Raw genomic sequence first — 18008 nt, 5'->3', positions numbered from 1 at the left:
AGCGCGCACTTGATCTCCAGTCCAGAATGTCTCTCTGGCTTCCCTCCATGCTGTCTGTTTGTGTCTGTTTCTGCTGCTTAAGGGCGGCGCCCGATCACTTCCTGCTTTTTGTACCTGCTGTGGGTCACACCCCTTGTGCGTCCTCAGCCTATTGCTGTCTGTCACCTGGTATATAGCTCAGCTGCTCCCATCTATCCCTGCCTGAGCATAGTGTTTCATTCAGTGTGTGCCTTCACTCTGAAGATGCCAGGTCCCGTTCTTTGTCTCCTGTCTTGCGGTATCAGTTCCCGTGTCTGAACTGAGTCCTGTCTATGTCTCCTGCCTTGCGGTATCAGTTCCCGTGTCTGAACTGAGTCCTGTCTGTGTACTCTTGCCTGCTGCCTTTCCTGGAGGCTGTATTTCCAGGCCTGTCTGAACATGCTCCTAGCCTGTTCCTCCCGCCTTCTAGGGGCCGATTACCTAGATCCGTTCCTGTATCTTGTCTGTCCTGTCTGAACACGCTCCTAGCCTGTTCCTCCCGCCTTCTAGGGGCCGATTACCTAGATCCGTTCCTGTATCTTGTCTGTCCTGTTTGAACACGCTCCTAGCCTGTTCCTCCCGCCTTCTAGGGGCCGATTACCTAGATCCGTTCCTGTATCTTGTCTGTCCTGTCTGAACACGCTCCTTGCCTGTTTGTCCCGCCTCTCTGGGGGCCGATTACCCAGACCTGCTCCTGTATCTTGTCTGTTCTGTCTGAACACGCTCCTTGCCTGTTCGTCCTGCCTCTCTGGGGGCCGTATTCCCAGACCCGCTCCTGTGTCCCGCTCCTGTGTCGGTCTCGTCCGTACACTCAGTTCCAGTCTGTACTCTCTCCTATCTTTCATCTGTCTTTTCTCTATGTCCGTTCCTTTCCTTTTTCTGCAGAGTCTGAACTCGTACCTAACTCCTGCCTGTTGTCTCTGTACTCCCATTTGTGAGTTTGTGGTCCACTCGCTACTTCACTGCAAGTACCCTGTGGGTGTCTGGCTCTGCCTTTCCCTTCCTGTCTGTTCCGTGTGAACAGAGCCCTGTCCCCCCTACTCAGCCTTGCCTGCTCTGACTCCTTTGCTCACTGCTCCGGCGGTTCTAGCCTGCTCTGACTCCTTTGCTCACCGCTCCGGCGGTTCTAGTCTGCTCTGACTCCTTTGCTCACCGCTCCGGCGGTTCTAGTCTGCTCTGACTCCTTTGCTCACCGCTCCGGCGGTTCTAGTCTGCTCTGACTCCTTTGCTCACCGCTCCGGCGGTTCTAGTCTGCTCTGACTCCTTTGCTTACCGCTCCGGCGGTTCTAGCCTGCTCTGACTCCTTTGCTCGCTACTCCGGCAGCCTTGCTCCGCTCTGACCCTTTTGCTCGCTGCTCCGACAGTCTCGCTCCACTCTTGCTCACCGCTCCAGGCGGCCTCGTCCTGCTTTACTCTTGCTCACTGCTCCAGCAGTCTCGCTCAGCTTTGATCCTTTGTTCACCGCTCCTGGCGGCCTTGTCCTGCTCTACTCTTGCTCACCGCTCCAGGCGGCCTTGTCCTGCCCTGTTCTCGCTCACCTCTCTGGGCGGCCTCACTCTGCTGTGTTTGTCCGCCACATCTGTGGCTCTGTTCCTGAGTCCCAGTGTGTACTGGGTCCTATCCCGCCAGTGTCCCTACCTGCTAGTGCCTCCCTGTCTGCACTCTAGCTGTGCTTGCCTGTACCCCTCTGCCTGTATTGTTCCTGAGTCCCAGTGTGTACTGGGTCCTATCCCGCCTGTGTTCCTACCTGCTAGTGCCTCCCTGTCTGCACTCTAGCTGTGCTTGCCTGTACCCCCCTGCCTGCTTACCCGCCTGCCTGCATACCAGTCGTGCCTGCCTATACCCACCAGTCTGTGTGCCAGCCTACCAGTCTGTTCCTGTATTCCCCTGTGTGGGTCAACAGCCGTGTCCGGGGTCTGTCCTGGAGTAGCACCTGGTCCCTTTGCTCGGTTCCTCCTTGGTGCACTGGCGTCGTATGCCGTCATGCGACCCTGGTCGGATCGGGTGAATACCTAGTTAAGCCCCTCCAGGCATTCACTCTCCGGCACGGTCCAGTGGAATCACTACAATCACACGCACACGCCGCTCAGCCCGGGCGTGTGCATAACAATCAACAGTTACTGGAAACATTTACATGTTAAATACAGTTACAACTGCACCAGGGAGGTCATACCAGATACTGAAAGCAAAAGGTTCACATACTTGTAGCATTCACAGATGAGATGTTAGATCATTTTTCTCATTAAAAAATAATTAATTCTAATATTTTTGACTCATTTGTTTGATTTGGCCCTCTAGATTTATTCTTAGAACTTTTGTGAAAATCTGATGTAGTTTTAAGTCAAATTTATGCAGAAAAATGTAAAATTCTGAAGAGTTCACAAACTTTCAAGCACCATTGTATATAGATTAGAACATTTTCCCCACTTATTTGATGCATCCATTTTACACTTAGGACATTTAGAGCTATCCATAATCCCCAACTTTTTACATTTCCTTGGTGTGTAATATAAGATCTGGGCTACTGCCCGGGGTCCAAGGCTCCCGGGGGGCCCATGACTCCTGGTGGGCCCATGCCCAGATTGCCCTCATTATACACACGTGGTCAAAATTGTTGGTACCCCTCGTTTAATGAAAGAAAAACCCACAATGGTCACAGAAATAACTTGACTCTGACAAAAGTAATAATAAATTAAAAATCTATGAAAATGAACTAATAAAAGTCAGACATTGCTTTTCAACCCTGCTTCCACACAATATTTAAAACAATTAAACTCATGAAATAGGCCTGGACAGAAATGATGGTACCCCTGAAAATAATGTGACAAAAGGGACATGTTAAATCAAGTTGTGTCCACTAATTAGCATCACAGCTGTCTACAATCTTGTAATCAGTCAGTGAACCTGTATAAAGGGCTACAGATACTCACTGTGCTGTTTGGTAACATGGTGTGTACCACACTCAACATGGACCAGAGGAAGCAAAGGAAAGAGTTGTCTTAGCAGATTAGAAAGAAAATTATACACAAGCATGTTAAAGGTAAAGGTTATAAGACCATCTTCAAGCAGCTTGATGTTCCTGTGACTACAGTTGCACATATTATTAAGAAATTTAAGATCCCTGGGAATGTAGCCAACCTCCCTGGACATGGCCATAGGAGAAAAATTGATGACAAATCAAATAGACGGATAATACGAATGGTAACAACAAAAGAGCCAAGGAAAACTTCTAAATAAATTAAAGGTGAACTTCAAGCTCAAGGAACATCAGTGTCAGATCGCACCATCCGTCGTTGTTTGATCCAAAGTGGACTTCATGGGAGACGACCAAGGAGAACATCATTGTTGAAAAAAAAATCATAAAAAAGCCAGACTGGAATTTGCCAAACTACATGTTGACAAGCCACAAAGCTTCTGGGAGAATGTCCTATGGACAGATGAGACAAAAATGGAAGTTTTTGGAAGGCACATCAGCTCTATGTTCACAGATGGTAAAATGAAGCATATCAAGAAAAGAACACTGTCCCTACTGTGAAACATGGAGGAGGCTCTGTTATGTTCTGGGGCTGCTTTGCTGCATCTGGCACAGGGTGTCTTGAATCTTTGCAAGGTACAATGAAATATCAAGACTATCAAGGGATACTAGAGAGAAATGTGTTGCCCAATGTCAGAAAGCTTGGTCTCAGTTGTAGGTCATGGGCCTTGCAACAGGATAATGACCCAAAACACACAGCTAGAAACACCCAAGAATGGCTAAGAGGTAGACATTGGACTATTCTGAAGTGGCCTTCTATGAGCCCTGACCTAAATCCTATTGAGCATCTTTGGAAAGAGCTGAAACATGCCACCTGGAAAAGGCAACCTTCAAACACGAGACAACTGGAGCAGTTTGCTCATGAGGAGTGGGTCAAAATACCTGTCGAGGGGTGCAGAAGTCTCATTGACAGTTACAGGAATCGTTTGAAAGCAATGATTGCCTCAAAAGGTTGTTCAACAAAATATTACGTTAAGAGTACCATCATTTCTGTCCAGGCCTATTTCATGAGTTTAATTTTTTTTTTTTTATTCTGTGTAAGCAGGGTTGAAAAGCAATGTCTGACTTTCATTTGTTAATTTTCCTAGATTTTTAATTCATTATTACTTTTGTTAGATTCAAGTTATTTCTGTGACCATTGTGGTTTTTTTTTTTCATTAAACGAGGGGTACCAACAATTTTGACCACATGTGTATCTATTTTTTTGCGCTACCTTCGGCGCAGCAGCACTTATCACCAGCAGGGATCAATCCTCTGTTCCCCCAGCCTCCACTGCCAGCAATAGAGAGACGTGGACTAACTGCATACAGGAAGCCAACGTCACCCACTCTATGATGCAGCTAGCACGATGATGTCATCGTGCTGGCTGCGGCAATCAGCATAAACGCACGCACTGGCACGAAGAGGAAGGATGCAGAGCAACAGAATTGCCAGGAGGAGTAAGTTGTTTTTTTTTTTCTTTCAAGTGTCAAAGAGTGTGATAATGAATTGGGGTGGGAAGGAGAGAGCAAAACATGTGATAATGAATTGGAGGTAGGTGGGAGAGAGCAAAGCATGTGATAATGAATTGGGGGTTTATGGGAGAGAGCAAATAGTGTGATAATGAATTGGGGGGTCGGAGAGAAACTAAACAGTGTGATTATGAATTGGGGTAGGAGAGTGAGCAAATAGTGTGATGAATTGGGGGTGCATGGGAGAGAGACAGACTAAACAGTGAAATGAATTGAGGGTGGGAGGATGGTAGAGAGAGCACAGAGTATTATAACGAAATGAGAGGGGTGGGTGAAAAAAGAAAGACTAGGATAATGAAATGGGGGTGGGAGAGAGAGCACAGAGTATTACATTGAATTGGTGTTGCGGGAGTGGTAGAGAGAGCAAAGAGTACGATAATGAATTGGTGCTTGGGGTGGGAGAGAGAGCACAGAGTGTTATAATGAATTAGAAGTGGGAAAGGGAGCACAGAGTATTATAATGAATTGGGGGTCGGGGCAGGAGAGAGAACACAGTGTTATAATGAATTGGGAGTGGGGGTGGAAGAGAGAGCACAGAGTATTATTATGAATTGGGGTTTGGGGAGGGAGAGAGAGCACAGAGTGTTATAATGATTTGGGGGTTGGGAGAGAGAGCACAGAGTGTTATAATGAATTGGGGGTTGTAGAGAACACAGTGGTGTAATGAATTGGGGGTGTGGGCGGAAGAGAGAGCACAGAATATTATAATGAATTGGGAGTTTGGGGCAAGAGAGCACAGAGTGTTATAATGAATTGAGGGTGGGGGTGGAGAGAGAGCACAGTGTGTTATAATGAATTGGGGGTGGGGTGGGAGGGAGAGCACAGAGTGATTATAATGAATTGGAGTTGGGGTGGGAGAGAGAGCACAGAGTGATTATAATGAATTGGAGTTGGGGTGGGAGAGAGAGCACAGAGTTTTTAAAATGAATTGGGTTTTGGGGTGGGAGAGAGAGCACAGAGGATTATAATGAATTATGAGTGTGGGCACAAGAGAGAACTCAGGGTGTTATAATGAATTGGGGATGGGGGTGGCAGAGAAAGCACAGGGGGTTATAATGAATTGGGGGTGGGGGCGAGGAACAGATTATCAATTTATATTTTGGATGATGGGATGCACAATGGCTAATTATACATTAATATTGGGTGCATGTCTGTATTTAGTAACACAGGGTGGGGGGATTCCCAGGTTGGGTCAGTGACTTTATAATTCACCACCACATCTTCCCCGGCCACACCCTGGTCCTCCTTAATAACAACCTGACTTATAGGCAACTGTGTCTCATCATCATCTACCTCCTTAGACAAAATTTGCCGTTGCCTACCATAATCTTTTTGGGACCGTGGCTGCTCTAAGTTTTGTGCAACACTAAAGAGCATCTCCTCCTGTCAGTCTTGGAACATGCAGGGTGAGGAGCCACAATCAAGAAATTATGTTGTAAAGAGCTCCTTAAAGTGTCCTAGTGTAAAATCACTGGTCTCCTGGGACTAAACATGGTGGCACAAAGGAGGATCAGGATGAGCATTAAGTGATCCAAACTGTTGGCTGGTGAGACTGGACCGTGTGGAAGACTGAACGGTTCTGGCAAGCATGCTGAAAGCATTATCTGCTATCCAACCGAACAACTGTTCATACTGGTGTAGCTTCAGAAGTGACCCATACTTCCCTGCAAAGTGGCCAGGAAGCTATGTGTCGTGGATGGGCGTGTTTCTTGTGCTTCAGCAACAGGTGTAGTGCACCATCATTAGCACTTCCCGTCCCTTACCGCATGTTTTACGCATTTTCTAATTGATACAATACATACATACATATACTGTATATATATAGCAATGGACTGCAAAACCCTAAGTCCTGCCTACATGCTCTTTTCTGCCACTCTACCTGCTCCTGCAACTGTCCCTATGCTAAATGTAGAATGTATCTGATACAAACAGCAAAGCACAGGATTAGCCCTTATGATGGTTCACCATCATCACCAATATCACCACTAGAGAACTCTGATAAGTTAAACTTTGCACACGCAGGCCTGGATAACTGCTTTCTCCCTCCAATCACAACTTTCCCTGAGCTGTGCAATAGCGTCAGTATGCTGAACGTGGCGGCATGTGTCCTTTTATAACCTCTGTTGAGGTAATGCGGCTAGCCATTAACAGTAATGCCACTACCAAGATGACTATGGTATTACAAAGACTACCAGGCAATCCCCGCATATTTATTGGCTGTGTAACAGGCACCAAACATGCGGGGTGGGGATTCGAGCTTCAAATCCAAGCACCAGCCAATGCTTGTTGAGTGCCGAGCACATCCGAGCACCCAGATACTCGAGTGATAACCGAGTATCACCAAACACGTTCGCTCATCCATAATCATAATCCTTCCAATTTTCTAATATAAACCAATGTTGGAAGGACAGTAAACTTTGACTCTAACAATAAGGGTTTGATTCATCCTTGCTTGTTTATTTGCCCATATCAATTGGTTGGTGCATAACCATATTGGTGAATTCTTGACTACATCAAAAAACTGAGGCAGAAAAACATTTTAAACAATATTCCGATATTGAACATACTAGTACATCCAATGTTGATTCCCCATGTATGGAGTGTGCGCAAAAGCTAAGCTAGCCCCAAATGCTAGCTAATGCTGACTGTGTCACACTGTTAGCATGTGCATGTAACAGCAGCAATTTGAGCTGAAATTGGATGCTGCTTTTAACCCCTTAAATACTGCGGTCAATGTCAGTCTTTGGGCATGCCTTTTTATGTGCCCATTGGCCCCTTCCCCCCGCGGGTTTCTAATGGGTTGCCATTGCAGCCAGGGGCCTTCATACCAGTACTCCTGTGAAGGCTATCCCATGACTGGGCTTCATAAGATACTGTGATTTTTTTCTATGTACTAAAATATTTTGGCAATGTATAGGACAAGTAATCAGACAATGTCAAGTTTAAGTACTCCAAGCAGATGAAAAGATAAAAGTAAAAATAAAATCTTTTTAATCCCTCTTACTGAAGCCAGTTTCCACTTTCCTGAACAAGTTAACTTTTTATTTTATGTAGGGACAGAAACCCTGAATCCAGCGATTTGTCACTTAGAATGATGCTTTCTGTCGGTTCAATAAAATCAGTGTTTTACCAGATTATCAGAGGAGATTATCTCTAGAGGACTAGCTGTCGTGTGTCATGTAGTCCTCCTGCTCTGTGACACCCCCACTGATTAGCTGCTTTTTGTCAATGTACAGTATACACAGAAAGCTGTCAATCATAGATATGGGTGGGGTTATAAAGAGCTCAGTATACATTGGTAGATCTGTAGCAGAGAAAAACAATGATTTTATCAAAACTGCACCAAGCAGCCCAGTACATGACACATTGCTGGAATCAGGGTCCTATTCTTACATCATGCTGCTCTCAGTTTACATAGCAAAAAAATGGTTACATATTATGTTTAACTGGTCACTGTTTTTTTTTTTAGCTTTGCTTTGGATTACATTTTGATGGTATAAAAAGATTAATATTAACCCCTTTCTCTGTGAACATTTTTTTGTGATTTTGTTTTCTCCTCTCCTTCTGCCAAGATCCAACTTTTTCATTTTTCTTATGTCATATGAAGATTATTATTATGTGTGGCAACTGTAGTTTTGAGTGACACTTACAACATTAATTTTACCATAGAAACTACTTAAAAGTGGTGGAAAAAACCCAATTAGGGTAAAAAATAAAATTCTGATGTTATTTTTACGGTTTCATTTTTTATGATGTTCATTTTACAGTATAAATGAACTGCCAGCCTGATTCTCCTGGTAATTATGATTACCGCAATATCAAACTGATATACTTTTTACAGTTTTAAAACTTTTTTTTTACACTTTATTTAGTTCCCCTGGGTGACTTGAACAATGTACAGTAAATATGACATTCTCCTTTGAACCCCAGCCATATAGGCTGTGCATCATGGGAGTACAAACTAAATTGGAGTGCCCAAAGTCAGGCCGCTGCTGTAAGGGCAAACAGGGTAATGGGATGTATCAGAAGAGGTATAGCTGCAAAGGATGAGAACATTGTTCTTCCACTGTACAAAGCACTGGTCAGACCACACTTGGAATACTGTGCTCAGTTATGGGCCCCAATATATAGAAAGGATATAAACGAGCTTGAAAAGGTACAAAGGAGGGCAACAAAATTAATAAAGGGAATGGAGGGACTGCAATACCCAGAGAGGTTGGCAAAACTAGGACTATTCAGCCTGGAAAAGAGAAGGTTGAGGGGGGACATGATAAATGTGTACAAATATGTGAGGGGACAGTATAGAGATCTTGCCCGGGATTTGTTCAAAAGGAGGGATATTACGGTAACAAGAGGGCATTCACTAAGACTGGAAGAGAAAAGGTTTCAGCACCAGCATAGGAAGGGGTTCTTTACGGTAAGAGCAGTGAGAATATGGAATTCACTGAGTGAGGAGACGGTAATGTCAGATTCACTACACCAGTTCAAGCGGGGACTGGATGCATTTCTAGATACCAGGCAGATTTCAGCATATACTTAAAAATAAAATAAAATAGTAGGTTGATACAGGGATTTATTCTGACTGCTGGTTTCAGAGTCGGGAGGGAATTTTTCCTCAAGTGAAGATTGGCTAAATCATTTGGGGTTTTTGCCCTCCTCTGGATCAACTTTAGCAATTACAGAACTAACAGGTCGAACTTGATGGACGCAAGTCTTTATGCGGCTTTACAAACTATGTTACTATGTTACTATGTTACAAAGATGGAGGTAATGGTGTACTTTAGTGGGTTCTCACCTGACAATGGTAACCCATCTGTGCCCAGTGATCATGTCTTTGGCGGGAAGGGGAGTGAAGAGCTCCCAAATGGGGGCCACACAGACCACAGTCATTTAAATACCACTTTCACAGATTGACAGTGGCACCCATATGATTGAACAGCAGCAATCAGAAATAGGTTAAGGGACAAACATTTTTTTTTTTATTTATTTGTTGAATACAAATGTTCATGTAATATTTTTTATTTTCAGGAAATGATAATGATAATTTGAATTCAATTTTCTATGAACATCTTACAAGATCACTACAGCATTCCTTGTGTGGGGATTTAATACTTGGAAGATGGGGCAACTATGCCTCAGGTGACTGTTTTATACTCGCTTCAGACTATTTAAATGCATTTGTTCACTTGGTTGAAACTGGAAATGGATTTGTTACATTTCAGCTAAGGGGACTTGAATTTAAAGGTAAGTTGAAACATTATCACATCAGTAAACCTTAACTCATATGCTGTTCAGTTTAATGAAAAGTGTTTTTTTTGTAATCTTGTAGAATTGATTTAAATTAAATACATTTATTTCTAAAAGTGTTAAAAAAGTGATAACACATCAGTGTACAAATTCACAGTTTTTTTAAACAAAAGGATTCCTCCATGGCATTTACTGTATATTGATGACCCATGCTGAGGAAAGGCGTTGAACTGCAGTACCCAGAAGCTGCCACTGTGCTGTGCTGTTCAGTTGCGCAGCTGCTAACATCTGGCTGATTAGAGGGGGTGGATGGATCAGTTATCCATCAATATAAAATTAGTACAGCAAAATTATTTTTTATTATTATTATTAACTGCTAGAGCTGTTTTCAGAGAAAGACATGTGGTGTATAAGAAAAGACCTCCAATTCTCAAAAATGTCTCAGTTTAGGACTCTTCAACCCTGATTAATCAAAGCGATTACATTAGAATTCTGAAATAAATCAATTTAAAATGTAGCAACATTTTTACAGAAAATGCAGTTTTCAAGCTAAATTGTCTTGAACTGGGGTGGAACAGGGGCATGACTGGACTGGGACCTTAGGTTTAAAGCACCACTCCAGTGCTGAGAAAAATAAGATGGAGTAGTACTTTAATAAACCTGAAACCTGAATATTTAAGAAAATAAAAGTGAGGTTTTGCCTTTATCAAAGCAGAATTATTATGCAGCCAGGACCTAGCTGGGAAATTTTAGCCTGGGTGGCAAGCACACAGCAGTGTCCGGATATTTCCGGTACCAGAAAAAACGGTGGCAGAGATATCCGTGCCCCGTGTACCCGTGTGTGTTTTACGTGTGTTTTACGTGTGGCATCTGTGTGCGGCACGTGTGCCGCATCTGGATCACACGGATGGGCGCCTGGGAATCAGCGCTACAGGTAGCGCTGTTCCCAGGCAGCGGTGCTGAATCCTGCCCTCATCATGGTTCCCTGCTGGCGCTGTGATCAGCACCAGCAGGGACCATGATGAGGGTAGTAGTAGTGTACTCTCAGTGTCCCCACCTGCAAAATTAAGAGTAGAATAATAAAATCCTTATACTCACCTCTCCTAGGTGTCAAATTTTAACACCTCATTCATTTTCAGAAAATCGTTACAGAACCGTAACGATCCGTCCGTTTTGGAATCAGTACAATGGGACTAGCCCACTCACTCCTGGACTCCTCAATTACTCCTAACTGGAGCATCTTCTTTACCTCTTCCGAGATGGCTTGCCTCCGGGCCTCTGGCACATGGTATGGTTTCATTCGCACCCTTACCTGAGGCTTGGTGACAATGTCATGCCAGATCACAAATGTCCGACCGGTCAGTTCTGAGAATGCGTCCCGTCACTGCTCTTTTGACAGACTTTTGCTAATCCTTACCTAGTTCGCAGTCTCTTCCGGGTCGGTGTAAGAGGGACCCTAGGAGATGCGACTGGAGTCGCCTTTGTTACCATACATTCCCGGTCTTCCCATGCCTTTAATAGATTCACATGGTAAATTTGCTTGGATTTCTTCTTCCCGGGCTGATACACCCTGTAGTTCACCTCCCAAATTTTTTTCCAGACCTGGGCAAGACCTTACTTTCTGTGGTGAGTACCAAAACCAACACTCTATCCCTTTGTTTAAAGGACCTAACTGTGGCCTTTCTATTGTAACCTCGGCTCTGAGCTTCCTGGGCATTGAGGAGATGTTCCTTTACCATAGGAATTATGGACATAATCTAGTCCTGCATACCTGCAACGTGCTCTATAATGCTTTTGTGAGGGGTGGGCTCCTGTTCTCATGTCTCTTTGGCAATGTTTAGCAGGCCCCTGGGATGTCTACCATATAGTAGTTCGAATGGAGAGAATCCCGTGGAAGACTGCGGCACCTCACGGATGGCGAACATTAAATACGGCAACAACATATCCCAGTCCTTCCCAACATTAGCTTCTACTTTTTTAGCATAGATTTTAAGGTCTTATGAAAGGGAATATGTCACCCCCTGGGACGTATATGTACCTATTAATATGGTCATACAGGTGATAGAAATGTAAATCTATTCATACCTGTATGCCTCATATTAATGGTTTTGATGTTTTGAAATCTTATATTATACCTTTATGGTAATGATTGCTCCAGGTCCCAGGCCTGTAAGGAATTCCCACCTCATCTCTTCATTATCATAGTACCCCTCTCCCCTGCACATCACAGTGTTCTGTGATGTGCAGCTGCGGCGCTCTAATCTCGTACCTGCGTGGTGAATTCTCTCCACAATCCTCCCTCCCATGAGTCTCCGTGACTCACCGATGCCTGCGCAGAAGATCACAGACTAGTGTATTCCTTGATCTTCACTGTATGTTTAATCTCCCTACATGGGATGGAAAAAGTAACCTCAGCCTTCGGATACTCCCAGAGGTCCCCATGTTTACAATTAATCCCGATTTTCCAACCATTGTGGTTTTCACCAGCAACCAGTGACCCATGGACAAGTGTCACTAGGCTCCCTGAGTTCAAGAGAGCCTCCATCTGGTACCCATTGAGTCGTACCTGGCACAAATGGGGTTCACTTTTTGTGGCATCTGCTTCCGCGGTTCAGTCTGGGCATACATAGATTCCCGTTGAGTAAACCTGCAGTTCTTGGACTCAGCAGTCATGGGGCAGTTGGCAGCCACGTGTCCTGGCCCTTGACACTGCCAGCACCTGATAGCAGTGGCACCTTTGGTCCCCGAGATCTGTTTAGATGATACTGGGCTCCACCCCTCAGTTGTGGCCCGGTGTGATACTCGCAGTGGGGCATTGACGTTTCCGTCAGTGAATTTAGTGAGACAGTGACCCAAGCAAGATAAATTAAACTTCCTTTGTTGTCCGAATACTGCACACATGAAAATTGCTCACCTCCGGATTGCAGTAGGGAACACATAAATAAAGTCCAGTGCCACTGGCTCTTGTACTCTCTTAAGATTCTCGAGTGCTATCGTGGTTGCCCACATCCCTGGCTTTGGTCTGTGTTAGCCTCATCAGCCGGGAATATTTCCACAGCACCTTCAGCTCTGCTACACATGAGATCCAAACACAAGCTGACACACCCAAACCTTAACCGCAAGTTTAAATGAAAATGGTCCACTTGTAAGACCCGGACTGGAAGGAGAGATCCGTCCCACTACCATCCTACAGCCCAATACAGGTTTTCCTAAACTAACTTGGTCAAATAGCTTGACCAAGTCCACACTTACTTTTATTTTGCATGATAACCACAGCCGTGGCAGTGATTACAATGCACTCCAGCAGTTCAGTATGCTTCTAAGCACATTCTGGGGGATACATAACACCCTTCGCATATCATCCCCCTCCCTGTCTCACAATATGCAGACTGTATCACACACTGGGACTGGATATGTGGAGCGTATCACGTGCTGTGGTTAGTTACATGAACTGTGTCATGCACGGGTATTAGAGATGCGAACTGTATCGTTCTCTAGGATTAGATATACAGACTATATCACACGCTGGGATTAGATACATGGCTCAGCATAGTGTATCACACAGGATGTGAATAAATACATGGACAGTATCACGCGCTGGGATTAGATACACAAAGTGTATCACATGATGGTGTTAGATACAGGGCTCAGTAGAATGTAGATACAGGGACTGTATTATGCACTGGTTTGTATCACACACAATGGGAATTAGATACATGGCTCTGTGGGGTATCACATATGATAGACATTAGATACATGGCTATGGGTTGTATCACACACAATGGGCATTGGATATATTGCTCTGGGGTTATTATACATGATTGGCATTAGATGCATGGCTCTGGAGGATATCACACATTATAGGCATTAGATACATGACTCTGTGGGGTATCACACATGATGAGCATTAGATACACGGCTCTGGGTTGTATCATACATGATGGGCAGTAGATGTGATGCGCCCCCTGGGCCGTGTGTGGGGGATTACCCGGAGCCGGGTCTCTGTGTAATGCTAAGGGTTGTAGTCTCCGTGGCGGCGACCGGGTCCCGTGGCTCAGGGTGGTCAAACCAGTGGCGGATCTGTTTATTTGGTTTCTAATGTTTAAATGTCCGACTACGCCACCCATGGATTGCGTTCACTGAGAACCGCCGCTGCAGGGCAGACCGCTGAGGCTGATGTTGTTTGCGCAGCAGTGGGTAGTATAACTCCCCACGGGAGGAGTATAGCCTCAGGGCAGCGTGTGTAGATGGTGGGGGTTGTGGTGCCTGGGCGCAGCAGAAATGACTCAGAGTCCGTGCAGTGCAGTTCAGGGTCTTTACTGTTGGTAACGAAGAAGGCCCTGCCGGGAGTACTGGCTGACATTAGAGGCCGGGTCAGTCTGTGAGCGAACAAGAGTCCCCCTGGCCAGGTGGAGGTATAGGCCTTCCCGTCTGACTGCACTCTTCCTGGGTACCCTGCTGTAGTCGTGTAGTAGTCCACGTCCCTGAGTGTACCGTGTGGTGCTCACCCATATGGCTGGTGACTTGGGGCCTTTGGTTCCTTCTGCTCCTCGTTGGCGGTGCCGGTCCCTTGCGTGTGACTGAGCCTCCGGGCTTTCTATGGCCAGAGGACCTGAAATCCCCTGCAAGGTGGTTTGTGCTGCTGGATGTAGAAATCCTCACAGCCTCGGACTCCAGTGTCCGGTTCTCTGCGTCTTCTGCCAGGACGAGCTCTGCTAGCTTCCAGTCCCTGGTCTTCAGCTCCTGGCTCCTACAGAGCTCCCTGCTGCTGCTCTGTCCCTTCCTCTGGAACTAGCTCTTCTCTGTTAACTCCACCCCAGATCCAATTTATAAAGGGCAGATTCCTCCCCTCCCTGGACTGGGGCAGGAGGCGTTGCATGCAAATGTGCTCCTGACCAGGAAAACCCATGCAAGCTCTCAGACATGGTATTTCTACCACTGTGGCAACCAGACCCCTGGGGTGCCACATTCCCCCCTAGTAAATTTTAGTACTCCGGGACTAAACACATTTTATGAAAATATACATAACAGGGTATAAGCAATAACACAACAACATATGTACAAGAAGTTCAGTTTTTATAGGTCACGGCGCTTCTGTAACCAGGTGTCCATGTCACCCAAGATGTATTTTGAGGGACCCATCCCAAACCCTCCACGTAGGCCCTGGGGTGGCTACAGGGTATTGATGATCCGGCGTTGGACCACGTCTTAAGCCACCTCCACGGGTTTTTGTTCTGTGGTCTGGCACAAAAGGGCACTTAGCAGGTGCAACTATTTACAAGGTACAGTTCCGGTTATTCATTGTCCATAACCTGTCAGTCCATAAACCCTGTCGGGTAACTAGAAAAACACAATTAATATGCAGGCAACAAACATTAAACGTTTCAACAGTTGCAATATACTGGTATATATACACTGCATTTAGATTCTCCAGCGAGCGGGCATTTGACCCCTAGTGCTCCTGGTGGACCTACGTAATACACTATCTGGTGGTGTTCTTTCTGGGTCCCCTCTTTCTACCCCTTGTGTAGTGGGCTCGCTAGTGTCTGCACTACAGGTGTTTGGAGATGTTACGGGCAGGCTGGGCAGCTTTCTGCGTACTCTTTGGCTTACCACGGGCTCGGCAGGCTCACTACTAGCAGAGGGTTGATTCGCCTGGGCTGCTGGTATGGAATCTTCTAACTCCGGGGCCGGTTGCTCTCCCAACACTACTTGCTCTTCTGTAGGCCCTTGACGGGCTGGCTGGGGAAAGGTAAGGACGGATACCACAATAGCGTTGCTAATTTGTGTCCAGGACCGGGGAAATTCTCCGAGTACTGTACTGACCATTTCTTCCCTTTCCTCTGCGGGTTGAGGGCTATCTTGGTCTTCATCAGTGCTTTGCAGCTGCTCGGGACACTTCTTCAGGTGGTCTCTGGAGACAGTGGCTGTGGTCTCTCCTCCATCCTTACTGATAACGCATACTTTCGGATTTTCATGGCTTGAGGGCAGTACTGTGTACGGTTCCTTCTCCCACTGGTCATCCAACTTATGGAGCCGCCTCTTCCTCTTCAAGACCTGCTCTTCAGGTGCCAGGGGAACAGCAGGAGCATGCTGGTTGTAAGTCCTCTCTTGCCTTTCTCTTGCTTGAGACAGACTTCTCTCAACACTCTCCTGCACTTTCCGGTACTGCTGCTGCCGTTCTGTATCCCAGTCTGCCTCTGGCGAGGTGTCCTTGGGCGCCAGGACTCCCATATCCAAGTCAATAGGCAGCTTACCAGGTCTTGCTCTCATTAGGTAAGCCGGGGTGCAGTTGGTGGAATTTACTGGGATGTGGTTATACAAGTCCACCAGATCAGGCAGTTTTTCAGGCCACAGACTGCGTTCTTCCAGGGGCAACATTTTCAGCAAGTCTATCACCACCTGGTTTATCTTCTCGCATAATCCGTTGGTTTGGGGGTGATAGGGCGTTGTCCTTATCTTCTTGCAGCCATACAGGTTGCAGAACTCCTGGAAGACCTCCGCTTCGAAGGCTGGACCTTGGTCAGTCAACACTTGCTCCGGATACCCGTGTGCACGGCAGAAGTGCTGCTGGAAGGCTCTAGCTGCTGTCTGAGCCGTTAAGTCCTTGACAGGGACCACCACAACGAACCGGGAGTAGTGTTCTACGATGGTGAGGGCGTAGACGTACCCGGACCTACTTGGAGCCAGCTTCACATGGTCCAGGGCTACCAGTTCTAGTGGCTGCTTGGTGATGATGGGCTGCAGGGGAGTCTTCTGGCTGTCACGGTCCTTTCTTCTCAGGTTGCACGGGCCTCAGTCTCAGCACCATCTCTCAATGGCCCCTCTCATGCCTACCCAGAAGAACCGTTCACGCAACAGGAACTCCAACTTCTTCCATCCAAAGTGCCCTGCTCCGTCGTGGTATGCCTCCAGGACAATAGCCGCATCTCGTCTCGGGACCACTACCTGCCAGGTCAGCTCATGTGTCCGGGAGTTGACAATTCTCCGGCACAGCTTCCCCTTGTAGAGAAACAGTTTACTCTTCTCCTTCCACAGCTGTTTGGTTTCTTCCGAGCGTCTGGGTCAAGGCGGGCATCAGCCTGTGTCAGCATCTCTTTTACCAGGTGGACAGCTGGGTCACTGTCTTGCATCTCCGCCCAGTTGTGGTGGGGTAAGGGATTGAATGTGGCAGAGCGCCTGTCCCTCACATGGTGGGAATACTGGGTAATCCCATGATGGTGGAATGCAGGGAGTTCAATCTCTTCCAGTTCTTCAGGATCTTCCCCTCCGTCCGGCAAGTTTGGCATCCTGGACAGGGCGTCTGCGTTGGCATTTGTGCGTCCCGCCCGGTATTTGATGGTGAACTCATAGTTGGATAGGCGGGCCATCCATCTCTGCTCCAGGGCACCAAGTTTTGCAGTGTCCAGGTGTGTCAACGGGTTGTTGTTCCGTGTACACGGTGAACTTGGAAGAGGCAAGGTAATGTTTAAAGCGCTCTGTCACTGCCCATACCACCGCGAGGAACTCTAGCTTGAAGGAGCTGTAATTTTCAGGATTCCTTTCTGTGGGCCGGAGCTTCCTGCTGGCATAAGCGATTACCCGTTCTCTGCCCTGTTGGATCTGGGACAGCACCGCCCCTTGCCCAATGTTGCTCGCGTCCGTGTGGAGAATAAAAGGCTGGCCGTAATCAGGGTACGCCAGGTATGTGTTCACACTATTAGAAGTTTGACAGCCTTTTTTCTGACCATGTGTCCCTCCCATTCAGTCACAGGTGGTTTTAACTAGCTCTACCAGCCCATACATTGTAGGTTAAAAGCCCAAGCAAAGACATATTGTCCATACAGGCTTACAGCCCAAGAGTGGCATATCCAGTGGTAGCGTAGCGTAGTTTCCCATCATACGAAGGTGACCTTGTCGTGGTTGATGGGCACACATAAATTGGCCAAATTATGCGCAGAAAACCTTCATTTTTCAAAGTGACATTAGTCTAGATACAATATTTCTTATATTTTCATGCATGGAGTGCCGAAGTTCTTTTTGCAGTTGAGATTGCTCTTTTCTACGGAGCACCCGAATAGACCAGTGAGCGACCCCTCTCTTTTTTCTACCCACAGTAAACAAAACCTCCTTATGTTTCCTGTCAAAATACTTCTTGGACTTCTTGTTAGCCTCTTGAAGGTTGCAACATACATTAGTCCAAACTCTCTCCAAATCAC

The 18008-nt window shown here is 46.3% G+C and overlaps 1 protein-coding gene across 1 annotated transcript in view; it reads left to right on the top strand.

The window, feature by feature from the left end:
* LOC141257813 (pecanex-like protein 2) overlaps positions 1 to 18008 on the top strand; it is a 1433759-nt gene that overhangs the window by 1080139 nt on the left and 335612 nt on the right. Inside the window, exon 24 of the mRNA XM_073672817.1 lies at positions 9592 to 9807. Coding sequence (XP_073528918.1) covers positions 9592 to 9807 — 216 coding nt within the window. The remainder of the gene's footprint in view (positions 1 to 9591; positions 9808 to 18008) is intronic.

The sequence above is a fragment of the Phyllobates terribilis genome, unplaced genomic scaffold, assembly GCF_046119375.1.
Source record: "Phyllobates terribilis strain yellow unplaced genomic scaffold, ASM4611937v1 Scaffold_3__8_contigs__length_932513732, whole genome shotgun sequence".
NCBI classification, from domain to species: domain Eukaryota; kingdom Metazoa; phylum Chordata; class Amphibia; order Anura; family Dendrobatidae; genus Phyllobates; species Phyllobates terribilis.
The sequence above is the reverse complement of the archived record's forward strand: the minus strand, read 5'-3'. Positions and strand labels throughout refer to the sequence as shown.